Source organism: Lissotriton vulgaris, chromosome 8, assembly GCF_964263255.1.
Source record: "Lissotriton vulgaris chromosome 8, aLisVul1.2, whole genome shotgun sequence".
Lineage (NCBI taxonomy): Eukaryota > Metazoa > Chordata > Amphibia > Caudata > Salamandridae > Lissotriton > Lissotriton vulgaris.
In genome coordinates, this window is record NC_141696.1 from 1,522,924,842 (window position 1) to 1,522,951,971 (window position 27,130).

At 48.7% G+C, this 27,130-nt stretch overlaps 1 protein-coding gene across 1 annotated transcript in view; it reads left to right on the forward strand.

Annotated features, from left to right (window-relative positions):
• Window positions 1-27,130, forward strand: part of LOC147699077 (sodium/potassium-transporting ATPase subunit alpha-1-like) — a 3,282,495-nt gene that overhangs the window by 3,146,195 nt on the left and 109,170 nt on the right. Inside the window, exons 26-27 of the mRNA XM_086936300.1 lie at window positions 5,858-5,988; window positions 6,318-6,419. Coding sequence (XP_086792426.1) covers window positions 5,858-5,988; window positions 6,318-6,419 — 233 coding nt within the window. The remainder of the gene's footprint in view (window positions 1-5,857; window positions 5,989-6,317; window positions 6,420-27,130) is intronic.

Sequence of the window (27,130 nt, forward strand, 5' to 3'; positions counted from 1 at the left end):
ACTGCTGTCAAGTGTCACTTGGTGTCCAGAGAGCAGGTGGTTCCCCACGCATTCTACCCCGTGATAGCTGCCGATAACTCCCAGAAAGAGTGTGAGGTGGCTCAGGTTTCCTTTGAATGGGGGGGAGTTTCAGGTACTCTTCAGGTTGCTGTGAGGCCCGCCATGCCTGTCGACTGTCTCCTGGGCAATGATTTGGAAGACTCCCCTTGGGCTAAGGTGGAGAGAGCGGCGCACTTGAAAATGTTGGGTGTGCCAGAGTGGGTGTGTGCAACCACTCGTTCCATGACAGCAAGTAAGGGTGTTGATGGGGTCCCGGAGCCTGAAAGTACGGCCCAGGACCCAGCTGTGAAGAGAAGAGGCAGGAGGCGCGGGAAACCGGCCCCCGTTGTTCCCGTGGTCCAGAAGGAGGTAGACCCTGAGGGGGATGCCCTGGAGCCCACCGGGGAACAAATTGCCGAACTGGGAGATCTGCCCAAGCTGACCCACTGGCAGCAGGATGGTGGTCCCTCCAGGGAGGAATTCTGTGCGGAACAGAAAGTGTGCCCTTCTCTTGTGGGCATGAGGCAGCAGGCCTCAGCCCAATCCTCAGGTGATCAGTCAGGGTCACATTTTGTGTACTGGGAGAACGACCTCCTGTATAGCGAGCCTAAAGCTGCTGAGCCTGGGTCAGCCCGTGTGCTGGTGGTACCCCAGCGCTTCAGAGCCTTCCTACTGGGTTTGGCTCATGACGTACCGTTAGCTGGACATCTGGGGCAGGACAAGACCTATGACAGGCTTGTCACCCATTTTTATTGGCCTCAGATGCGTAGGGATGTAGACATCCATTGCAAGACTTGTCGCACTTGCCAGGCAAGTGGGAAAAGCGGAAGGAAGCAGAAGGCTCCCCTCCAACCTTTTCCGGTGGTCAGCACCCCCTTTGACCGGGTGGGTATTGACATTGTTGGGCCCCTGGACCCCAAGACAGCCCTGGGCAACAGGTTCATCCTGGTCTTGGTGGACCATGCCACAAGGTACCCGGAAGCCATCCCTCTCAGGACAGTGACGGCGCCCGTGGTGGGACGGGCACTGATGGGTGTTTTCTCCCGGATGGGGTTCCCCAGAGAGGTGGTGTCCGACCGAGGCACCAACTTCATTTCGAACTATATGAAGTCTCTGTGGAAGGAGTGTGGGGTAACCTACAAGTTCACCACTCCTTACCACCCTCAAGGAAATGGGCTGGTTGAGAGATTCAACCGGACCCTGAAAGGCATGATTATGGGTCTTGAAGAACCAATGAGGCGGAAATGGGACGTCCTCTTGCCATGCCTGTTGTTTGCTTACCGTGAGGTGCCGCAGAAGGCTCTAGGGTTCAGCCCCTTTGAGCTCTTATACGGTCACCCGGTAAGAGGACCTCTGAGTCTGGTCAAGGAAGGCTGGGAGCAATCTCCCAGGAAACCTCCCCAGGATGTATACAGTTACATGCTGGCCTTTCGGAACCAGACTCGGCGCTTCAGAGAACTTGCTCAGGCAAATCTGGAGGCCAGCCAGGAGGAGATGAAGCGATGGTACGACCGGAATGCCACTCTGGTAGAGCTTCAGCCTGGTCAGGAAGTGTGGGTCATGTCCCCTGTGGAACCTTGTGCGCTCAAGGACAGGTGGACTGGACCGTTTAAGGTTGTGGAGAAGAAGAGCGATGTCACCTACTTGGTGGACTTGAAATCTCCCAGGAACCCCTTGCGGGTCCTGCATGTCAACCGTTTGAAGCCCCACTTAGAAAGGTCCGAAGTGGGCATGCTCCTAGCTACAGATGATGGAACGGAGGAGGAGAGTGAGCCTCTTCCTGACCTCCTGTATGCTAAAGAGCGAGACGGGTCAGTGGATGGTGTGGTCCTCTCTGACACACTGACCCTTGAGCAGAAACAGGATTGTCGCCACCTGTTGGGACAATTCCCGGATCTGTTTTCCTTGGTTCCGGGTGTCACGCATTGGTGTGTCCATGACGTTGACACCGGAGTCAGCCCTCCTGTGAAGCACAAGGCTTACAGGGTGACTGACAAGGTCAGAGCGTACATTAAGGAGGAGGTCTCCAAAATGTTCGCGTTAGGGGTGATTGAGTCCTCTAGCAGTCCTTGGGCCAGCCCAGTGGTCTTGGTCCCGAAGGCTGCAGCGCCTGGTGCTTCACCGGAACTCCGGTTCTGCGTGGACTACCGAGGGCTCAATTCAGTCACGAAGACTGACGCGCATCCCATCCCCAGAGCTGATGAGCTCATCGATCGGTTGGGGGCTGCCCGGTACCTTAGTACGTTTGACTTAACATCTGGGTACTGGCAGATCGCCTTGACTGATGGGGCAAAAGAGAGGTCAGCGTTCTCCACACCAGATGGGCTATACCAGTTCCGGGTGATGCCCTTTGGGATGAAGAATGCCCCTGCCACCTTCCAGAGGTTGGTCAACCAGGTCTTGGCTGGACTGGAGGAATTCAGCGCCGCCTACCTAGACGACATCGCAGTGTTCAGCGCCAGCTTGGAGGAACACTTGCGCCACCTCCAGGAAGTGTTGTTGGCCCTGCGCAGAGCAGGGCTCACAATCAAAGCCAGTAAGTGCCAGATTGGGCAGGGTTCTGTGGTGTACTTGGGGCACCAAGTAGGGAGCGGCAAGGTGGCCCCCCTGCAACCCAAGATTGATACCATCCTGGCTTGGGCGCCGCCCAAAACCCAAACACAGGTGAGAGCCTTCTTAGGACTCACGGGTTATTACAGGAGGTTTGTCAAGGATTACGGTAACTTTGTGCACCCCTTGACTTCGCTGACTTCCAGGAAGCAGCCACGAAACGTGATCTGGACTGATGCCTGTCAAACGGCCTTTGACACCCTGAAAACTGCAATGTGCACAGCACCTATACTCCAAGCACCCGACTTTTCGAAAGAATTAATTGTTCAGACGGACGCTTCAGAGCATGGCGTGGGGGCTGTTCTAGCTCAGGTGAATGAAGAGGGCCGAGACTTGCCTGTAGCCTTCATCAGTAGGAGGTTACTTCCCAGGGAAACGAGGTGGAGTGCGATAGAGAGAGAAGCATTTGCTGTGGTCTGGGCGCTGAAGAAGTTAAGACCCTACCTGTTTGGGACTCACTTCCGGGTTCAGACAGACCACAGGCCCCTCAGATGGTTAATGCAAATGAGGGGTGAGAATCCAAAACTGTTGAGGTGGTCCATTGCTCTACAGGGGATGGACTTTACGGTGGAACACCGCCCTGGTACAGATCACGCCAATGCTGATGGTCTGTCCAGATTTTTCCGCCTTAGTGATGAGGACTCCCTAGGTTAAGGGTAGTTCTCCCCACATTTCAGCTGGAGGGGACACGTGTTAGACCTGACATCATTGGCTTGAGTCTCTCCTCCATTTTTTCTGTTTGCCTCTACTGTTTTACGATGTTTTGCTGGTATATGCTTTGGGCGCCGTGTCACTGCTGATCAGTGCCATAGCGCAAGTGCTCCCTATGTTAAAATGATGTATCTATGGTATCCATGTTTGGCTTATTTGGTTTACTGTCAGTCCCTAGTCTAGTGCACCAGGAGTGCCGGGGCTTGTAAATGCAAACGCCGCTCGTGGGCTTGCAGCACGTGTTGTGCCACCCACAGGAGCGGCCGTGTAAAAGAATGTCTACGGGTCGGTCATTGCGAGACCCACGTGCAGTCTTGCACTGTCACGTCGGCTGCGCAGGTATACCTACTTGCCAGCCCCTCCAACCTTCCCTTAACTTCATGTTAGTCACCCCTATGGTAGGCCCATGGGCAGGGTGCATTGTAAGTGTAAGGTAGGACAAGCCTGACCAAGTTGGCATGTCCTGATAGTGAAGTGCCGCCATCTTAGGGCTTCACTATTGCGAGGTAGCCTGCTCTCCGTTGGATAGAATGGGCCGCCGGGGTTATTAACGCTATAAACCTAGCTGGCTCGGGGAGCATGGTGCAATGTCGAGTTTGATATCCCTGAACTCGGGGTTTAATTACGCATCCGTTGGTGTGGATGGTTTTTGGACTCGGGGTTTGAAAATAGCACTTTTAGAAAGTGTCTATTTTCTTGTCTAACCATATCTGGTCTCTGCTGGTCTTGCGTGTGTGTGACAGGAGCTGGGTGGCTCCAAGAGGTCTGGATGAGTCAGTGTGGGATGAGTGGGACATTACGTTGAGAGTAGGGGGAGAGTAGTTGTTGATAGCCTGCCTTGCCTGATACAATGCTGGCTCCACCTCCTGCCGAGCGACGGATGGCTCTGTACCTGCCATGGACGATCCTGGCCCCACCTCCTGCCAGGAGGGCGATAGCTCTGCTCCTGCCAGTGTCAATGCTGGCTCCACCTCCTGCGGGGCGTCTGAGGACCCGGCCCGGCTCAATGAATAGGCCAGGTGCTACTGCCTAGCTCCACCCACCGCACACCCAGGATGTTGGGAAACCCCCGGCATAGACAAAGGGATCAAAGACGAAAAGGGGTATAAGAGAAGGACCCCTGAACCAAGAATTTAGATCACTTCTGACAAGGAACCCTGTAACCAAGGACAAGAAGCCTGCTGATCTAAAGGACTGCTTACCCCTTCTGCCAGTGTGCTGTTGTTGGGGGAATCCTGCAGTGCTTCTTTATTTTTGCCAAGGAACCAGGAGAGAGGAACTGTGTGTGTACTCTCACGCTTGCTAAGAAAATCTCCAAGGACTGGAAGAGTGCCAGTCTCCTGCCGAAGTCACAGGGCTAAAGGACTTCACCTGCTACAAAGTGCTATCTGCTGGAAGTGTGAATCCAGCATCTCTGAAAGAACCAGCAACCACGACGATCGGACGCTGGGCCCAACCGACGCCAGCAGCAACGCCAGTGAGTAGGAGTACGGCGCTAACTCCAGAGGACCTCGTGTCTGCCCCGCTGCTGATCGCATCAACCGTGTGCCCTTCGACGCCGTGAGCGCTGCTCACTCTGTGCAACTGCATCATCGACAACGCCTGCTGTGGCCTGATCGACACCGAAGACGCGACGCCGGATTGCTCGACGCCGCTGGTCATCGTGTGCTTCATTTTCCTAAGGTACTGTGTTGTTGGGGGTCCGTGTGACTCCAGGCCCGACGCAGCGCTCCTCGCGGTCGACGCCGAACCTGTGGATTATCTCTGCCCAGCGTTGTGTAGCTCCCGTGTGAGTTACCCTGTTGCTAAGAACTGTGTTTCCAAGACGAAGATTTGCTTGATACTAAAAGACTCTTGTGCTAAAGAAGAAACTACCTTTGAACTATCCTTTTTCCTTCCCGAACGTATTTATTCCGATTGTGTACAGTTTTGCCGTTATTTTGGTCTTGTGCTAAGTCTTATATAAAAATACTTATTTTTATAATACTACGGTGTCGTGTCCATTTGTAGTGTATTCACTGTATTACTGTATGTAGTCATAATTGCTTAAGGCACAGCCTCTGAGATAAGCCTGTTCTGCTCTGCCAAGCTACCAAGGGGGTGAGCAGGGGTTATCGAAGGGTGTGATCCCCTTGCCCTGACTAGAAAAGGAGTGTCCCTATTTGTCAGAAGTGTATACCTCTGCCAACTAGAGACAGCCGGTTCTAACAATGGATATGTCTACATTAGAACTGACACCAAGGATGTAAACTGCTGGAAGCTCTGCAGCAGTTGTCGGCTGAGGTCTGTAAACCTATAGCCTAGAATTTACAGAGCTAAGAAACTGCAAAAATTTGGTAAGAAGCATAATGCACAAACATAACCTTGGTCAGTTATTATAAAGCCCTGAATATTTTTAAGTGTAGCTCAGTCAGGCTATCCCACCTTAGATTTTCCTCACACGTCAAGGATTCCTTGAGTTTTTCGCTGATGAACTTCTTCCCATTTCCACTTTCAGACTTACGAGCAGCGCAAGATCGTTGAATTCACCTGCCAAACTGCCTTTTTCATCAGCATTGTGGTTGTGCAGTGGGCTGACTTGATCATTTCCAAAACTCGAAGGAACTCGGTATTCCAACAGGGAATGAAGTGAGTATGGCTGAGCTACACCCCCTACCCTGAATCTTTTCTACACACCTCAGACTCTTACACAGTAACACATCAATCACTTAATGGCAGTTGCAAGAGCCTCCTTCAGGACACGAGTAAAAAGGAGGCTTTCTTACAAACATCTGATCATTCTATTGTACTGTTGTACCTCAAGCATGTGGTTGCTGGTAAGATACCCATATACAACCCGTAATAGTCAACCGCAGCTAGTTCGAGGTATTCCGTCCTCAATTGTCCCAGCGATAAGCAGAACTAGGTGATGGTACATAATGAGCTATTCTTCTAAATATCTCAACTCTGTTTTCTAGGAATACAGTTTTGATCTTCGCACTGTTTGAGGAGACTGCACTGGCTGCTTTCCTGTCATACTGCCCTGGAATGGATGTAGCCCTCAGAATGTATCCACTCAAGTGAGCAATGCCAAGAATCAAATTAATTGTTCTTACATGCTGTGGCCTGGAGGTGTTGTTGAGTCAGCCTTTTGTCTTTGCACCTTCTTCCAGGCTGTAGTGAGATGGTGTCATCTTCCAGCCATCGTCGAATCCCTCATATTCCATCATCAGCTAACAGCACTTCTCATTTCTCTTCCAGGGGATCCTCATCAATAGTCATAGGCACCGAATATTCCCGCCCACGTGCGGGGACCCCGGAAATATTATAAAAATGTATGTGTAAATTACATATAAATAGCTCCACAAATATGTATGCACATGTATCATTTTTTCTCACACCAATGCAGCTCCAAAAATGAGGCTAAACAATGTAAATAATCATACATATACTGAATTAGCAATGAAACAAAAAACAGATTAGGTCAAATAGCCCTTGAACTCTGTGTTTTAATGACCAAAAGACTCATACATGTTGTAAAGTGCCAATAAATATACATTGTTAGCCACAGGCTGCATTGAACAGCAATAGCATAGAGAAAAAAACAATTTTCAAAAAAAACTGGCACCGTGCCTTTAAGTCAGCCATGACCCCTGGCTTCCCATCATGCCTCAGGGGTGACAGTTAGGTCAGTTGTTCTTTGAATAACCCTGAAGTCAGGGCTCAACCACAAGTCATAGAACAGACCACTCTCATATACCTGGGGGGGCAGGTGGGTGTGCTTATGACTTTGATGAGGATACCTCTCCGCAAGCCTCCCACCACACGCATCTCGGTAAAGAACATGTTGGACAAAAGAGCGATAGAGAAGGGCCCATTTTCAAGGAGGGGCACAGGTTTATACTCCAGTTTCTTCTTAATCAGAAAGAAGTTAAGGCAGTGGAGACCAATGTTGGACCTTCGAAACCTCAATCTGTATTTGAAAAACAATCTTTCAGAATGATAACATTAGAATAGGTACTGAAGCTCCTGAACCAGCACGATTTCATGACAACAATAGACCTCCTAGAGGCCTACTTCCGTATACCTATTCAACCAAAACACAGAAAATACTTGAGATTTGTAGTAGCCGGATGCCAATACCAGTTCAGAGTGCTCCCATTTGGTCTCAAGTCTGAGCCTAGGATTTTTACAAAGTGTCTCACTCCGGTTGCAGTATTTCTCACGCAGCAGCAACATCAAGTCTTCTGGTATCTAAATCAATCAATCAATCAATACATTTGTAAAGTGCGCTACTCACCTGTGAGGGTATCAAGGCAGCGAAGGAAGGGGGGGGGTGCCACTACTGCTCGAATAACCAGGTCTTGAGGTGTCTCCTGAAGGTGAGATGGTCCTGGGTCAGTCGTAGGTGTGCAGGGAGGGAGTTCCATGTCTTGGCTGCCAGGTAGGAGAATGATCTTCCTCCGGTGGTGGCTCTGCGAATCCGTGGAATGGTGGCGAGGGCGAGGCTGGTGGAGCGGAGCTGGCGGGTGGGGGTGTAGAATGAGAGGTGGTTGTTGAGGTATTCGGGGCCCATGTTGTGGAGTGCTTTGTGTGCGTGGGTGAGCAGCCTGAATGTGATCCTCTTGCTGATGGGGAGCCAGTGCAGGTGTCTCAGGTGGGCGGATATGTGGTTGTGGCGAGGGATGTCGAGTATGAGTGGTCGGAGGCGTTCTGTATGCGCTGAAGCCGTTTCTGAAGTTTGGCTGTGGTTCCTGCGTATATGGCATTCCCGTAGTCCAGTCGGCTGGTGAGGAGGGCCTGGGTGACCGTCTTTCTGGTTTCGGTGGAGATCCACTGGAAGATCTTTCGGATCATGCGCAGGGTGTTGAAGCATGAGGACGAAACTGCGTTGACTTGCTTGGTCATCGTGAGGGAGGAGTCCAGGATGAATCCCAGGTTGCGAGCGTGGTCCGTGGGTGTGGGTGCGATGGCCAGCGTCGTGGGTCACCAGGAGTCGTCCCAGTCGGATGGGGATTGTCCGAGGATGAGGACCTCCGTCTTGTCCGAGTTGAGTTTCAGACGGCTGTGCTTCATCCATTCTGCGACATCTTTCATTCCGTCCCGTAAGTTGGCTTTGGCGGTGAGAGGGTCTTTGGTGAGGGAGAGTATCAGTTGGGTGTCGTCGGCGTAGGAGATGATGTTGATGTTGTGTTTGCGTGCGATGGTGGCTAGGGGGCTCATGTAGATGCTTAAGAGGGTTGAACTGAGTGAGGAGCCCTGGGGTACGCCGCAGATGATCTTGGTGGCCTCGGAGCCGAAGAGAGGGAGGCGGACACTCTGGGTTCTGTCGGAGAGGAATGATGTGATCCAGTCCAGGGCCTTTCCTTGGATCCCAGAGTTGAGGAGGTGGGTTATTAGGGTGTGGTGGCAGATGGTATCAAAGGCTGCCGAGAGGTCTAGAAGGATGAGAGCGGCTGTCTCTCCGTTGTCCATCAGGGTCCTGATGTCATCGGTGGCTGCGATGAAGGCGGTCTCGGTGCTGTAGTTGGTTCGGAATCCGGACTGGAATGGGTCGAGCGAGTTGTTTGCTTCGAGGAATGCAGTCAGCTGTTTATTGGCGGTCTTCTCGATGACTTTAGCCGGGAAGGGGAGAAGGGGGATGGGGCGAAAGTTCTTGAGGTATTGGGGTCCGCTGTTGGTTTCTTCAGAAGGGCGTTGATTTCTGCGTGTTTCCAGCTTCCAGCGAAGGTGGCTGACGTGAAGGAGCTGTTAATGATGTTCCGGAGGTGGAGTGCGATGGTGGTGTCGGCTTTGTTGAAGATATGATGAGGGCATGGGTCGGAGGGGGAGCCGGAGTGGATGGTGTTCATGACGCGGGTGGTGTCTTCAGTGCCAATGGGCGTCCATGCGCTGAGGCTGGTGGTGGGGGTTGTTGGTTTGGTGGCTGGGGGCGGAGTCTGGGGTCCAAAGGTGTCATGTATATCTGCGATCTTGCGGTGGAAGAATGCGGCGAGGGAGTTGCAGAGGTCTTGTGACGGTGTGATGTTGTTGCTGGCGCTGGGGTTGGAGAGCTCTTTGACGATGCTAAAGAGTTCCTTGCTGTTGTGGGAGTTGTTGTCCAGCCGCTCTTTGAATGATGTCCTTTTGGTGGTGCGGATCACCTGGTGGTATTCGCGGGTGGCGCTCTTGAGGGTTGTCATGTTTTCTGATGTCCACTTGTGGCGCCAAGCTTTTTCGAGGGTTCGCATGATTTCTTTGTGATTTTGAGGGCATCTGTGAACCATGAGGTTTTTCTGTTGCTAGTCTTGCCTGAGGGTTTCTTCAGTGGAGCGAGGTCGTTGGTGCAGTTGGTGATCCACTGTGTGAGATTGTCTGCTGCGTCGTTGGTGTCACGGGTGTCGACAGGTGGGTTCGGGCTCAGCGATGTGGTCAGCTGGTCTGTGGTGACTCTGCTCAAGCCTCTGCGGGGGATCTGTAGCGTGTGGTGGTTGGATGTGGTCTTCTTGAAGGTGAAGTGGATGCAGCTGTGGTCGATCCAGTGTAGTCCGGTGGAGTGGCTGAAGGTACCGTGGCTGCTGGCAGAGAAGATGGGGTCGAGCGTGTGGCCGGCGTAGTGGTGGGGGTGTTCACCAGTTGCTTGAGTCCGAGGTTGGCGAGGTTGTTGTGCAGGGTGGTGGTGTTGTTGTCGTTGTTTTTCTCCAGGTGGAAGTTCAGGTCCCCTAAGAGGATGTACTCTGGTGAGGCTAGGGTTTGCGGGCTGATGAAGTCTGCGATGGTTTTGCTGAATGGTGTCCGTGGTCCCGCGGGTCTGTAGATGAGCATTCCACTGAGGGTAGTATGGGGGTTGGTGAGGATCTGGAAGTGTAGGTGTTTGGCAGCGGTGAGTGTGTCTTCTACGTTGGTCGTGACGCTGATGGTGTTCATGTGGATGATGGTGATTCCTCCTCCAGTTTTGTTGACGCGGTCCTTCCCGGTGATTTTGTAGCCGTCCGGGATGGCTATGACGATGTCGGGGGCCGAGGAGGCGTTCATCCAGGTTTCCATGAGGAAGGCGACGTCTGGTGCTGTCGTATCGAGGAGTTCCCAGAGTTCGACGGCGTGTTTGTGGACGGAGCGGGTGTTGAGGAGGATGCACTTGAGGTGGTTGTTGTTGTCGTTGCTGTGTTCGGTGGGCGGGGTGCAGTTTCGGAGGCAGGAGAATTTGCATGCTTGGCAGGTGAAGGGTCTGTGGGTGCGCTTCGGGTTGGCTCGGTGGCAGGCGGCAGGTCGTCCTGTGTTGAGTACGGTAAGTGTGGCGGTGTCGTACCTCAGTCCGGTGCCCTGGCAACGGCTGGGGCCAGGGGTTCTGGTGCTGGGCGCGGTCCAGGCGCGGACGGGCGCAGATGGGCTTGCCTTTGGCGCGCCTCCATAAGAGGCGAAGTGGGAAGGAGGGGCAGCTGGGAGGTGGGAGCGGGGTGGCCAATGGGCGGGCAGGGGAACAGAAAGAAAAAGGGGTTGGGGCCGCGGGGGAGCAGCGGCGGGAAGCGGGAGCAGGGGGGGGCACCGAGGGTAGGGGCGCACAAGGAGCGCCTAACAATCCACAAAAGACAATGGCACAGTAACAATACAGGAGAGCAATAACAAAAGTACAGTGAGGAAAGCAATGCAAACCCAGGGCACACCAGCGGCGAACCCTTGGCGGCACTCGGGTCCTAGAGGAGTTGAGCTGCGTGGGAAATGACTGGCTCATCAAGGCTCCGCCCGAGCGGGAAGCAAGAGCGTCCATAAAGGCCTACGCAACTCTCTTCAAATGTTGGGGTCTGACTATAAATCAACAGAAATCCAATCAGAAGCTGTCACAAAAGATTGTCTTCTTAGGAGCCCAGCTAGACATGGTCTGCTTAAAAACATATCCTGCAGAGGAACGTTCAGGGGAGATTTCTCGTTCTGGCAAATTCCATCAAAAGAAGAAAGTCTCTTTCGGTCTGACTTTTCGAACTCTTTTAGGGATGATGTCGTCCTGCACATCACTGATCCCATTTTGTCATCTCAGGATGTGCCCATTTCAGGAGGAGCTGGACAAACAGTGGGTCCAGTCAGTAGGCTCCTTCGACGACATCGTTCGAGTGACTCCACCTATGGTGAAATCCCTAGAGTGGTGGATAGACCAAAACCATCTATTGGTAGGGATGTCCTTGCATCAAGAGGCCGCACCATTAGTGAGCACAACAGATGTGTCAAGTAAGAGGCAAGTGGTATCAGGCTCAAACTCAATCCCACATAAATGTCCTATAGCTGAAGGCGGTGCATCTAGCCCTCCAGGCGTTTCTTCCCAGGATACGGAATTCATCAGTGCTAGTTCCGATGGACAATACCACGACGATGCACTATATATATAAGCAAGATGGCACAAAATCTCTCCATCTCTCCAAAGAAGCTCAAAAGCTGTGGGAATGGGCCATAGATCACATAATCTGCCTCTGAGCAGACATGTTTCAGGACGACAAAACAGGATTGCATACACACTAAGCAGGCTTACAACTAAGTATGGGCGGAAAATCCGTTTCGCTCGCGGATTTTGCGGATTTTCAGTAAATTCGCAATCCGCGAGATTCGCGAATCTCCCGCAAAATCCGCAAATCCGCGAGCAGCGGATTTTATGGCTTGCTCGCACTGTTCGCGTGAGTTCGCGGCTTCCCAGTACAACTTCGCGCCCCGCGAATAAGCGCTAAATTGCAGAAATACGATCTTAGCAAAACTGAAACTACTTACCAGGTTCAAAAGTTCAGGCTCATCATTAGTAGCCATTTCCTGTAGTGCTTCCTGAGGGGCCCCTCCAGAGTTCAGTTGCCTACTTGCAACTATTATGTGACCCTGCTCTTAACCTCAGAATAGTTACACATATGCCACAAAGGTCCTGAATTACAGCTAAGGGAGACAAGCAGGAGCCAGGCTGGAAGTTCAAATCCATTAATCAGCCCCTAATTCATTATTGTCAGTTGGGGCAGGGCAGGTGTTGTAACTAATTTTGCAACAATGAAAGCACTTAGCAAGTGCAAAAGATCACTAATCAGGAAGCACTAAGGAAGCAGGTGCCAGCTAAAAAAATATTCTGTGACACATTAATCAGCCCCAAATTAATTCAGGTCACTTGAGGCAGGGAAGGTGTGCTTTGCTTTGCCACAATAATGTACACTGACTGGACAACCAGAGGGTGCTGTGATGAAACAGAGGGTGGCATGGGTGGGCCAGAGGGTGGCATGAGTAGTCAGAGAGTGGCAGTGGTGACAGAGAGTGGCAGTGATGAAGAAGAGTGTCCCAAACAGGCTGGACACGTAGAAACAACAAGTTCGCAAAACTTGCGACCCGACAGGTAAGTTCGCGTTTGCGAAATTGTACAAAACCCTCGCGAACTGGCAGAAACCCGCGCGAACACAAAAAAAAAAAATCCGCAAATTCGTGAGAATTCGCGGATTTTGCGAATTGCGAGTTCGCAAATCCGCAAAATTCGCGAACGCGAGATTCGCAAAATTCGCCCATGCCTTCTTACAACATCGTGTCACGAATGGGAGCTGCACTACCAAACCCTGAGGAACATATTCCTGCGCTGGGGCACACCGGACTTGGACCTGTTTGCAACCCCCATAACTGCAAATGCCAGTCCTATGCAAGTTGGCATACCCAACAGGGGTGATGGGGGAATGTCTTTTCAATTGCATGGTCCAGGATCTTTGCTTATGCTTTTCCTCCCATTCCTCTTCTTCCAAGAATCCTGAAGAAGATGAAGATTGAACCATGCAAACTGATCATCATTACTCCGGCATTGCCACGTCAACACTGGTACACAGAACTGCTTCTTCTATCGCAGGTCCCACACTTCAAACTTCCAGTGTTTCCTGGTCCCCTGATCATAAACCAGGGGCAGATACTACACCCGGACATCAGGAACCTGCATTTGTCAGCTTGTCTCCTGAATAAAAATGAGTTCTGGCACCTAAACAATTCCAGCGAGTGCCAAGGTATCCTATCCAAAGCTAGGGCAGACAGTGCCAACAGAACGTACTGCCTCAAATGGAAACGTTTCTGCATCTGGGTACAATCGGGAGGGTTTACATCCACTGTCCTCTTCTCTAGAACAGATCTTACCTTACCTCCTGCTTCTAGAAAAATCAGGCTTGGCACTTAGCTCAATAAAGGTTCACTTAGCATCCATTTCCCATTACAGAGATCATTGTCATCTCCACCTCTGTGGCCATCTAGAGTAATAAAAGAGTTCCTCAAAGGGCTGTTTTTAGTGCTCCCTCCTAGAAGACCTCCACCGCCAGCCTGGCAACTGAACACGGTTCTTTTACAGCTAATGAAACCTCCTTTCGAACCAATTCACACAGCGGAAATCAAGTTCCTGGCATGGAAGGTGGCTTTACTACTTGCCTTGACCTCAGCCAGACGGGTCAGTGAGATCAGAATTTTCTAATAAAAGAGCCTTTCTTGCTATTTAGGTCAGATGGAATTCTGCTCCGCATGAATCCAAAATTCATTCCCAAGGTTCCATCAGACTTCCACTTTAGCGAACATGTGGTACTAAAGACTTTTATCCCGAATCCAACGACACGGCGGATAAAACTTTGCATTCATTGGACGTCAAACATTGCCTCAACTATTTGTTGCATGCAGTGCACCAAGGAAAGGTTTCTCGCTCTCCAGAGTATTTCCAGACGGATCGAAAGTGCCATAAAATGTTGTCATCACAAAGCTGGCAGACCTTTGTCTGCGAGAGTCGAGCCCATTCCACAAGATCTGTGGCAACATCTACAGCTTTATTTGTGGGAGGGTAACTTCCTGAAATTTGCCATGCAGCAAACTGGAAGAATAGACACATATTCACCTGACACTACTGCCTGGATTGAGTAGATCTCAACGATACAGCAGTGGGTCAAGCAGTATTTCGGCATCTGTTCAATTAAGGTGAGCCATACAGTAAACTTGTTACCATCTTTAAGGCTTTTTGAAGTTTCTTTTACTGTTACTGTTATGGTTATGTCTTGTATACTGTTTGGTGACGGCTTGCAGGTTACACTGTTTCAGATTGCTAACAACTGCTTGCTAATCTGATTCAAGCATGTGAGTCTATGAAAGTTTCAATACTGGAATAAGAAATAAGTTACTTACCTGTAACTGTAGTTCTCCAGTATTGGAAGCTTTCATAGACTCACCCTCCTCAACGGGGGAAGCTCATCTTATTTGGCTCAGCATATTGAATGTAGCACTTGTGCTCGAAAATCTGAGGTTCTGAGCTTCCCTCAGGATTGTGTTCTAGAGGGTATTAGATGCTGATTGGCTGGGGCATAACTTTGGTCTTTAATAATGACTATGATAGGTTATTAAACTAAGAGGCCTAGCTCTTACGAGTGTATACATATCACGTGTACTATGACTAATTTTAAGTCTACCACTACTACTTTTTTAAGTACCGCGGACTCCCATCTTGACGACGGGGAATGATTCAAGCACGCAAAACTGTGAAAGCTTCCAATACTGGAGAACTATAGTTACAGGTAAGTAATTTATTTCTTCACTTGGTCGAGCCCTGACATCTTCAGTGGCGTTACGCTGGTGAGCATGGCTTTGTACTGCTGGATTTTCAGAGGCAATCCAGTCAGTTTTAATTGAGAAGCCGTTTGATGGCATTCATTTGTTTGGTGACCCTGTGGACGCTGCTTTGCGTAGGGTTTGGACAGATGGGGTGGTACAGACCCATAGCGCTATCTCCTTCTTTAGTCTTGGTAGAGAAGATGTTTCCATACAAACACTTCTTCCAGTTTGTGATTTGACCCAAAAGTATGCATTTTGCAGTGTAAAGTCACCAATTGTGGGGTTTCTGTCTTTGTACATGTTGTTTGTTGTATTGATGACAGGTTGTCTTTCTATGAGAATCTACATGGGATTTTTTCCTACCTGTGGTATAATTTTTTGTTCTCTATGCTGAGGGGATCTTCACTCTAGAGAATTAATTTTATGGTTCTTATGTGAAGACTGTTACCTGGGGTATTTATTGGTGCAGGACCAACACTGTTATTTCACTGGAACTTCAGTTTCTTGGATTACAGTTTCCTTTCGGCAACTTCTTGCCGTATTTTAGCAAGTAATATCTTGTTGATATGAAGAAACGCAGCTTTAAGTTTCCTCCTGTTGGGCAGTTTTTTTCCTCCTTCTATTCTGGGAGTTTATTTTTCTATTGTTGCAGATTATAAAGTTGGTATTATTGATGTTTTTCATGTGCATGGGTTCAAGGTATTCTTATTCCTTCAGGTTTGCCAATCTTCTCCTGTACGATAAAGGTTGTATCTATCTATGTGGATTTTTAATATCGCTTTTACCTGTGTTGCAATATTATATATTATTCTGGCTGATGGTTCGATATTATCGCTCTCTTTGAGACATTTGTTTCTTCTCTTTTTTACATCTGTTATCCTCTGTAACTCGCATTCGTTAAGACTACGTAGTGTGAACATATGATCTATTGATTACCTGAGGGAAGGATGGTTTCTATATATATGTATATGTGAGCCCTTGTTAAGCCTATAAGTCACATGTTGGCTTTGCGATCAGATGATATTTTTACTCATATGTATTGTGACATTTATTTCAACTGTATATTCCTATTGAGAGGTTTGGTTTGTTTAATTCATTTTGACCCATAGGTCAAGGGCTTGCTACTGGCAAGGATTCTTTTTCATGGTGTTTGTTTGTCTTTCCATGTCTACAAAACTTAAGCATTATGATTCCAGTGGTCATTTTGTCTAAAACGGGTTCTTTATTCCAGGGATGGATTAAAACTTGGTCATTCCTTACCTGGGTTGTATGTCCTCTTTCTTGGTTCATAAATGTATCCCTCAGTCTTTGAGACTGATGGATTTATTCATCTTTGAAGTCCTTTTTGGATTTTGCAAGCACAGGTTTCCTTCAATAAATTCTTTACTGTTGTAGTATTTGTTATGCCTTTTAGTCCTTCTGGGTCTGTAGTTCACTTTCCTTTGTTTTTAAATGCAAATGTCTGACCATTGTCAGATGTCTTTTGATAGGGTATTATCCTACTTCCCTTAAGGCTGTGTTTTTCCGGTGCCTGGGCAGCTACTTTTTATTCACATTCTCTGTGGTCTTTGCCGGTTTTAACAAAGAGCCCGTATGAAAGAAGGATCTGCTTTTATGGTTACCCCACTTTTGGATTGATGTGATGCTGTCTCTGACTAGTCTGACTGGGATCCTGCTAATCAGGACCCCAGTCTCTGTGCTTTCTCCCCTAAATTGGTATGGTAGGTACATAGGTACATCCCAGATTTGACACTGGTTTACACTTATCAGTCTCTAGTACATGGTACTAAGGTACCCTGGGCATAGGTACACCAGGGGTCCCCTATGGGCTGAAGCATGTATTATGCCACCCATGGGAGACCACTCAATTTGTAACTACAAGCCTGCCATTACACCCTGTGTAGCTGGTGCTAGCACTACTTACGAAGGATATAGGTTTCCCTATAATCAAAGGTCACTGCAATAATCGAAGGTCACTGCACTTAAAACCTATAAGTCACATTTAAGGCAGGCCTTTCAGTCCTGAAGGCAGGGTGCTCGGTTCTAAGTGTGAGGGTGCCCCTACATAAGCAGGAAACCCCTACAGCCCTTAGAGTCCATTCTCCCGGGTTGTAATTGAGACAGCCATATAACATATAAAGAAGCACTGCATCATTATGCAATGACCATCTCGAAACTGGCTGTAACGAGCCCTATCATGTTTGGTATCAAACATGTTGTAAACATACCTCCCACGGAATCATACCCCCACACCGTAATTGGTGTGGGTGGTATGATTCCATGCACTGTAAAGCTCCTCCGGGAGGCCCGAACAGCACAACATTACTGCTAGGTATCCTGTCACAGGGAGCAGACACGGTTTAGTGTAATGGGGCCGGGTGGGAGCGCTTGCTAGCGCAACTCAGTCTGTTTGAAGGGCACACTTGTTGCCCTCCTTGCATAGTCCAGTTCAAACCAACTCAGGGAGCCGTTGGCTCCTGCTCTGGTGTGAAACTGGACAAAGTACATGAGTGTAGCCTCCCCACTGTCTGACTCCTCCCCTAAGAGGGTCCCCTGATTCGGCCCAACATTTTCCTAAGGTTACTTAACCTTTTCGCGGCTAGGCCTTCTCCCCCGTGGTAAGCCTTTATTTGGCTGTTTAGGGTAGTGAGCGCTTAGGCCCCTGTAACTTTTTGACCACATAAGGTATGCACACCAAATTTGCTTCCTTTTCTTCCAACATCATGGGCATTCTAGATGTACCCAGGGTTTGTGGATTCCCCTAGAGGGGACCCAGAAATTAGCCAAAATACAGCTCCATTTTGTTTTTTTATGGAAAAATCCAAAAAAAGGGCTGAAAATTAAAGCTTCTGGGGTTTTCCCTGCAAATGGCATCAAAAAGGGTGTGTGGGGCTGAAATCACGATTTTCCCAGCTTTTAGGGAATGGCAGACTTTTGTCAGAAAACCAACATTTTTTACACAGTTTTGGCATTTTTCTGTGCTTTTAACCTCCTTCCACTTAATGGTAGAAATGGGTATGAAAGCAATAATTGATCCTCAAAAGCTATGCATTTTAGCAAAGTAGACAAAATTCTGAAACCAGCAAGGGGTCATTTGTGTTGATCCATCAAGGTTTCTTCATAGACTCAAACAGTTAAATATAGGAAAAAGTGAAAATTAGTTGAAAAAACCTTTTGTGCCAACGTTTTCACCTGTAACTTCTTCTAATTATGACACCTCTTTGAAAGCAATATACCAATACATCCGCTTCCCTGGTTGTGAGGATATATATATGACTTGTAGGTTCACCAAGAACCCGACGAACCCAGAATCTCAGGTCCCGATTCACAGAATGAACTTAAGACTCAATCCTAAACTTACTACTGTTTTGGTATTCACAGATTGCACTTACTACTTTTGGTATTCACAGAATGAATTTACTATTTTTGGCATTCACAGAATGCACTTACTACTTTTGGTATTCACAGAATGCACTTACTACTTTTGGTATTCACAGAATGAACTTACTCATTTCGGTATTCACAGAAGTTAGGACTCCCAACTTTAGGACTCCTAAATGCCTTCTGTGAATACCAAAAGTCTTAAAATTAGGATTTTTCTCAATTTAGTAATAGTAAAGTTAGGACTCCAAAGTCTTCCGAGAAACATGGTATCTGACTTGTGTGGGTCAGCCTAGTGCCTGCGTCAGGAAACGGCGCAAAACGCAACGTGGACATACCTCAATTTAGCAGTGAAAAATGACCCTTTTTTGGCAAAGTGACTAGCTGTAGTTTTTGAACCATAGCTCTGCCGGCACCTACGGAAATCTAGCAATCCTATACATTTTTTTAAACTAGACACCCAGGGGAATCCAGGATGGGGTGACTTGACTGCCTCTCACCAGGTTCTGTTACACAGAATCCCTTGCAAACCTAAAACATTGTAAAAAAAACCACATTTTCCCCACATTTCTGTGGTGGAAAGTTCGGGAATCTGCGTGGATCCACAAATTTCTACCCACCCCACGTTCCCCAAAGTCTTCGGGAAAAATGGTACCTCAGATGTGTGGAATGTTTAGAATAAATACATATATTTTATATAAATACCTGGTGTTGTGCTCTTCCATTTGATCATTCAAGAGATTATAGACTGGTAAAACAAGCCGCTTTACATTCCTTCAAGACTTAGCCTGAAGGCTGCTCTCCACAGCTACCACTAGGATAGCTTTCTATAAAGGTTGTCTAAACCTACCATCAATAAGGTTCGTTTGGACTGGTACAAGCTGCCCACTAGAATAGTGGACATCATATGCCAGACCAACTTCTCGCTGGACTCCCCCGGGTGTCTAGTTTCCAGAAATGTGTGGGTTAGGTAGGTTTCCCTAGATGGCCACCGAGCCCCAAGACAAAAACTCATGGGACCCCACTTGCAAAACCAGGTTGGTTTGTTATAGGTATTTTTGATGTTGCATCAATAGGTTTTGGGCCCTTCCCTTCAGCGGGTACTTTGACCCACCCATACAAGTGAGGTACCATTTCTATTGGGATACTTGGAGGAATGCTGCGGGGTTGGAAATTTGTTGATACTCTCTGCAGTGTGAACATTTGGCCACAATAATGCAAGGAACATGTCACAGTCTCATTTTGAGGTTTGAAGGACATTGTGAGAAAGATAACTTGTTGGGATCCACAAGCGAGACATCACCATGCACTCCCATGGGTGTTTAGTTTACGACAAAAACTACAGTTGTTACGTTATTCTTAGATGAAATGTGCAGTTTGGAAGAGAGACAAACAGACAAAGATTACTGCACAGCCATCTATTCCTCAAGCACACACACATACTGGTTGGATTTGGCACGAGGGCGAGTGATGGTTCAGTATAGAACATTTTATTAACATTTTATTACAACATTTTATTTTATGAACCAGTGACTCGCAGCTCGTGAGCTGTAAAGCCACGTCAAGGCACCAACCGCTTTACAGGCAATTCACACACCTTTCATGCATGATACACACAAGACTATTCACACCACCAGGCACAAAACCAACACATTACAACATTCACAAAAAAGGACAAGGTGCACCCTGCTTGACAAAAACAGAAAAGACACATTTTTATGCACAACTACCTATTCCTCAAGCACACATACTGGTTGGATTTGTCATGAGAGTGAGTGATGGTTCAGTATATACAGTTGTATTAACCAGAGATTTCACAAAAATTAAATGCCCTGTTAATGGAAAGTACAAGAAACTAAACCATTGATTCACAGCTCATAAGCTATAAAGCCACGACAAGGCACCAACCTCTTTACAGGCCATTCATACACCTTTCATAGGTGTGACACATACAAAACCTTTCACAACGCCAGCCGCACATTACAACACTCACACCAGCAGACCGCGCCATTCAAGGGACCATCACTTTCACACGCCCACATTTCTGACACAGCAACCACACCAGCTCACAGATTGTGTTGAGTGGCGTTTGGCTAGCAGTGTGTGTAGTGACCAGCAGCTAGTCACTACTCACACACCGCCAGCCAAGCGCCAGTCCACGTACACCGCTAGCCGAGCACCATTCCATGCACGCCAGCCAAACGCCAGTCCACACACAGCGCCAGACAAGCACCAATCCACGCACACGCCAGCAAGCACCAGTCCAAACACACCGCCAGCCAAGTGCCAGTAGAAGCACACCGTCAGCCAAGCACCAATCAAAACACACCGCCAGCCAAGTGCCAGTCCACGCACACCGCCAGCCAAGCGCAAGACCACACACACCGCCATCACATTTAGGACTCCACAAACCATTCGGTCTTGTCTTGGTTTCACTATACCATTGATTTCCAATGGTGAGTGATCGGTAGAGTGAGAGATGTTTCCTTGGCAAAGATGGTTTATATACCAGTGCACATGATTTTCTGTAGCTTGAGCTTTGTTGATTTTTTAAGGTATTTTCCTTGGAGCCTTTGTCCAGTATTATCATACTATTTATTGTTCTCTCTTAGAGGATTTCTAAGGATAGTCATAAGCAATTGAATAGTCCTGCCCGTGTGCAGGGACCCTGGAGCACTTCTTTAGATATCTCTTCCTAAGTGGATATTTTTCACCTTTCTTCAGGAAGGTCTGCAAAGACACTTAAGAGACGGAATGACATGAATGCAGCCTAAATACATAGGCCACACTGGCCGCATCTTCATCTAGAATCGGAAAAAGGTAGCAGTATAATACATTTTGTGTAGTTTTTTGTAGTGTTAAATATACAGAAATCCCCTTTACAAAACCCCTTTTTTCATGAAAAAGATTAAAGGAAAGGACAGAATAGCCAATAGGCTACCATTATACGTCTTTAGAAATAGAAGTTGTGCCTTTAAGATTCCAGAGACCACCAGTATCCCATCATGCACAGCCAGTGGCATTTACTTCAGTTGTTTTTTCTGGCTCCTGCTATCAGGACCCTGGAGCTTTGAGATCTACCAATTTGGTGTTTCTCTTCAGAATTCAGTTCTGAATTTAGCAAATAACTACTTCACTCGACATCTTTGGTCTTCCTCTTCGTTTTCTGTCTTTTTCTGACAGACATTTTGCAGTTTTTCACTCAAAAATTCTATTTTTTTTATAATTGTCCATACTGTGGTAGGAAGAAGGCCAAGACTGTTCCTCTCAGAATGCGCTTACTTTGTCTTCCTGCATCTCATGTTCCTGACTCCTGTTGCAGCTGTAAAACCTTCTCTAAGCTTACTCTGTATGACAGAGAGAAGATCCGGCTTCAAGGAAAAGAAGACCCAAGAAAACAGCAGGCCAAGTCTTCTGGTGGGACTTCAGGGCGAGGAGAGGTTTCATTCCTCTACCAGGGCTCTGTCTTCAGCCTCTGGGGGGCTCCCTAGCAGAACAAGGGCTGAGCTGAAAAACTGCGCCGGTCCAGGTCGAGAATGACGTCAAGAGGAGGTATAGTGTCAACTTTTTCGCCATCAACCCAGGGTAATGAGACCAAACAACATCGAAGTTCCACGTCGAGAAAATGATCTTCGACGTCGATTTCGAAGACGAGACCACCTCGTTCAGCATCAGGAAGTCCACTGTTGACGGTGACACCTCATAGGTGGCCGTCGAGAACCTTATCACACCGGAAAAGATGCATGATAATGAAACGCCTCGGTTGATTGATGCCAAGTCATCATTGTCAAGATGGGAAGTCATCGCTGTCAATCACCGACACACTCCCGCCATCGGTCGATGAGGAGACGTTGGTGTTCAACGTCGAGATGAAATCCTCAGAGGCGATGTTGAAGGTCGCAGTCGACGAGGAGATCGACATTGAGAGGGAGTCAAAGAAACCTCCTCAGGAAGTGTGTCACAATCATCTAAAAGAGACACGTTAGTGATAGATTCCTTACCTCAGAGTATCCCCAGGCATCAGACTGGATCCGGAAAATTTTGCGTAGCAATACCCCTGCGCGCCGGCAGGCGTCGTCTGCGGCTCCGCGTCCGTCGTCGGCATCGTTAGCGCTGCAATGACGTCGTCGGAGTACTTAGACGCCGCCCATGCGCGTTGACGTCAGTTCTTCTTTTTTCCGCGCCAGCTAGCGCAGATCCGGAGAAGCTCTACCCCTTAGTCTTTTTTGACTAAACTTTTTGATCTTTTTGATCTTTCTGTAATCAAGACTTTGACTCCTATGGTGCCGGTAGGGATGCCCGGGTTTAAACCCTGTTCCAGGTGCGACCGACTGATGTCGGTTACTGCCCCCCATCGCCGGTGCCTCAAGTGTTTAGGCCTCGACCGCACCTGCTCCGACTGCCGGGCCCTGACATCTAAAGCTAGGCGGAAGCGGTCCCACAAGCGTCTGGAACTCGGGCAGTCGGCCCGCGCCGCTCCAGTTCCCGGTTCCACAGGAGGTCGAGGGACGGGTCGCGGGGTCGGAGCCCTCGCAGCTCTGGGAGTGGACATCGGTCATCAGGATCCAAGTCCTCAGGTAAGAGGCATGAGAGGTCAGAGAGACATCATCGTTCCTCCAACCCATCCCGACGCTCGCGCGATGCGGTCGGGGGTTCGGGTGACACCACCCACGCGGCTCCGACGGAGTCGCGGACGTCGCCGCCTGCCCCACACCTTCGGGTCCCTGGGCGTGACGCGACGCCTGAGGAGATCGAGCGGTACCTCATGGCCATGAAGTCCCTCCCTCCTCAGCCGGGATCCGTGGCGCCTCCGGGCCAAACGGCCCCGGCTGGTGGGTCTAGTGGGTCGGGTGCTTCGGCTCCGACGCCGTCGGGCGATTCAGCCCCGGCGCCGCCGGTGACTTTGGTCCCGGCGCCGCAGGCCCTCCCTGGATCCGCTTCCGGATCTGGGTCGTCGCCGGTCGACCTCACGACCTCACCGGCGCCGGCCCTGCGGGTGTCGCCCCCGGCGCCTGCTATGGGTGCCGTCCCCTATCCTACCCTCGGTCCGATTCCGGTGCCGGAGCGGCGCCGCTGGGCGCCGCTACCGACGGCCTTTGGGGATTTCTATTTCCATGAACTGGCCCCATCTGTTGACCCTGAACTACAGGAGATGGGTGACGAGGGTGATTGGGAGGGGTTTGAGGACCATCTGGCACCGGAGTGCCAGTCTCAACAGGACTTCGCCAGACACTGGATTGGTCTCCCCTCCAACCGTGGCTACGGAGGAGGGGGCTGCTTATAATGTAGTGTTGACGAGGGCAGCCAAGGCCCTAAACCTTGAGCTCCCTGTCGCGGCCGTGAGGACTAACCTCCTCACTGAGGTCCTTGAACCGCAGACAAGCTCCAGTGAGCCTCTGCTGCCTTTTAATGAGGCCTTGTATGACGTTCTTGTGGGCACTTGGTCCAAGCCCGCCACAGGTCCGCCTGTGGATAGGAACGTGGCCAGACGCTACCGCCCGGCCACGGGCGACCCATGCTTTTTGTCCACCCATCCCACCCCGAGAGCCTAGTCATCCAGGCCTCCACTTCCCAGACTGCATTCCCGACGGCTCCGCCCGATCGGGAATCCAAGAGATACGAACAGTTCGGGAAGAAGGTGTTCCTAGTGCCTGCGTCAGGAAACGGCGCAAAACGCAACGTGGACATACCTCAATTTAGCAGTGAAAAATGACCCTTTTTTGGCAAAGTGACTAGCTGTAGTTTTTGAACCATAGCTCTGCCGGCACCTACGGAAATCTAGCAATCCTATAAATTTTTTTAAACTAGACACCCAGGGGAATCCAGGATGGGGTGACTTGACTGCCTCTCACCAGGTTCTGTTACACAGAATCCCTTGCAAACCTAAAACATTGTAAAAAAAACCACATTTTCCCCACATTTCTGTGGTGGAAAGTTCGGGAATCTGCGTGGATCCACAAATTTCTACCCACCCCACGTTCCCCAAAGTCTTCGGGAAAAATGGTACCTCAGATGTGTGGAATGTTTAGAATAAATACATATATTTTATATAAATACCTGGTGTTGTGCTCTTCCATTTGATCATTCAAGAGATTATAGACTGGTAAAACAAGCCGCTTTACATTCCTTCAAGACTTAGCCTGAAGGCTGCTCTCCACAGCTACCACTAGGATAGCTTTCTATAAAGGTTGTCTAAACCTACCATCAATAAGGTTCGTTTGGACTGGTACAAGCTGCCCACTAGAATAGTGGACATCATATGCCAGACCAACTTCTCGCTGGACTCCCCCGGGTGTCTAGTTTCCAGAAATGTGTGGGTTAGGTAGGTTTCCCTAGATGGCCACCGAGCCCCAAGACAAAAACTCATGGGACCCCACTTGCAAAACCAGGTTGGTTTGTTATAGGTATTTTTGATGTTGCATCAATAGGTTTTGGGCCCTTCCCTTCAGCGGGTACTTTGACCCACCCATACAAGTGAGGTACCATTTCTATTGGGATACTTGGAGGAATGCTGCGGGGTTGGAAATTTGTTGATACTCTCTGCAGTGTGAACATTTGGCCACAATAATGCAAGGAACATGTCACAGTCTCATTTTGAGGTTTGAAGGACATTGTGAGAAAGATAACTTGTTGGGATCCACAAGCGAGACATCACCATGCACTCCCATGGGTGTTTAGTTTACGACAAAAACTACAGTTGTTACGTTATTCTTAGATGAAATGTGCAGTTTGGAAGAGAGACAAACAGACAAAGATTACTGCACAGCCATCTATTCCTCAAGCACACACACATACTGGTTGGATTTGGCACGAGGGCGAGTGATGGTTCAGTATAGAACATTTTATTAACATTTTATTACAACATTTTATTTTATGAACCAGTGACTCGCAGCTCGTGAGCTGTAAAGCCACGTCAAGGCACCAACCGCTTTACAGGCAATTCACACACCTTTCATGCATGATACACACAAGACTATTCACACCACCAGGCACAAAACCAACACATTACAACATTCACAAAAAAGGACAAGGTGCACCCTGCTTGACAAAAACAGAAAAGACACATTTTTATGCACAACTACCTATTCCTCAAGCACACATACTGGTTGGATTTGTCATGAGAGTGAGTGATGGTTCAGTATATACAGTTGTATTAACCAGAGATTTCACAAAAATTAAATGCCCTGTTAATGGAAAGTACAAGAAACTAAACCATTGATTCACAGCTCATAAGCTATAAAGCCACGACAAGGCACCAACCTCTTTACAGGCCATTCATACACCTTTCATAGGTGTGACACATACAAAACCTTTCACAACGCCAGCCGCACATTACAACACTCACACCAGCAGACCGCGCCATTCAAGGGACCATCACTTTCACACGCCCACATTTCTGACACAGCAACCACACCAGCTCACAGATTGTGTTGAGTGGCGTTTGGCTAGCAGTGTGTGTAGTGACCAGCAGCTAGTCACTACTCACACACCGCCAGCCAAGCGCCAGTCCACGTACACCGCTAGCCGAGCACCATTCCATGCACGCCAGCCAAACGCCAGTCCACACACAGCGCCAGACAAGCACCAATCCACGCACACGCCAGCAAGCACCAGTCCAAACACACCGCCAGCCAAGTGCCAGTAGAAGCACACCGTCAGCCAAGCACCAATCAAAACACACCGCCAGCCAAGTGCCAGTCCACGCACACCGCCAGCCAAGCGCAAGACCACACACACCGCCATCACATTTAGGACTCCACAAACCATTCGGTCTTGTCTTGGTTTCACTATACCATTGATTTCCAATGGTGAGTGATCGGTAGAGTGAGAGATGTTTCCTTGGCAAAGATGGTTTATATACCAGTGCACATGATTTTCTGTAGCTTGAGCTTTGTTGATTTTTTAAGGTATTTTCCTTGGAGCCTTTGTCCAGTATTATCATACTATTTATTGTTCTCTCTTAGAGGATTTCTAAGGATAGTCATAAGCAATTGAATAGTCCTGCCCGTGTGCAGGGACCCTGGAGCACTTCTTTAGATATCTCTTCCTAAGTGGATATTTTTCACCTTTCTTCAGGAAGGTCTGCAAAGACACTTAAGAGACGGAATGACATGAATGCAGCCTAAATACATAGGCCACACTGGCCGCATCTTCATCTAGAATCGGAAAAAGGTAGCAGTATAATACATTTTGTGTAGTTTTTTGTAGTGTTAAATATACAGAAATCCCCTTTACAAAACCCCTTTTTTCATGAAAAAGATTAAAGGAAAGGACAGAATAGCCAATAGGCTACCATTATACGTCTTTAGAAATAGAAGTTGTGCCTTTAAGATTCCAGAGACCACCAGTATCCCATCATGCACAGCCAGTGGCATTTACTTCAGTTGTTTTTTCTGGCTCCTGCTATCAGGACCCTGGAGCTTTGAGATCTACCAATTTGGTGTTTCTCTTCAGAATTCAGTTCTGAATTTAGCAAATAACTACTTCACTCGACATCTTTGGTCTTCCTCTTCGTTTTCTGTCTTTTTCTGACAGACATTTTGCAGTTTTTCACTCAAAAATTCTATTTTTTTTATAATTGTCCATACTGTGGTAGGAAGAAGGCCAAGACTGTTCCTCTCAGAATGCGCTTACTTTGTCTTCCTGCATCTCATGTTCCTGACTCCTGTTGCAGCTGTAAAACCTTCTCTAAGCTTACTCTGTATGACAGAGAGAAGATCCGGCTTCAAGGAAAAGAAGACCCAAGAAAACAGCAGGCCAAGTCTTCTGGTGGGACTTCAGGGCGAGGAGAGGTTTCATTCCTCTACCAGGGCTCTGTCTTCAGCCTCTGGGGGGCTCCCTAGCAGAACAAGGGCTG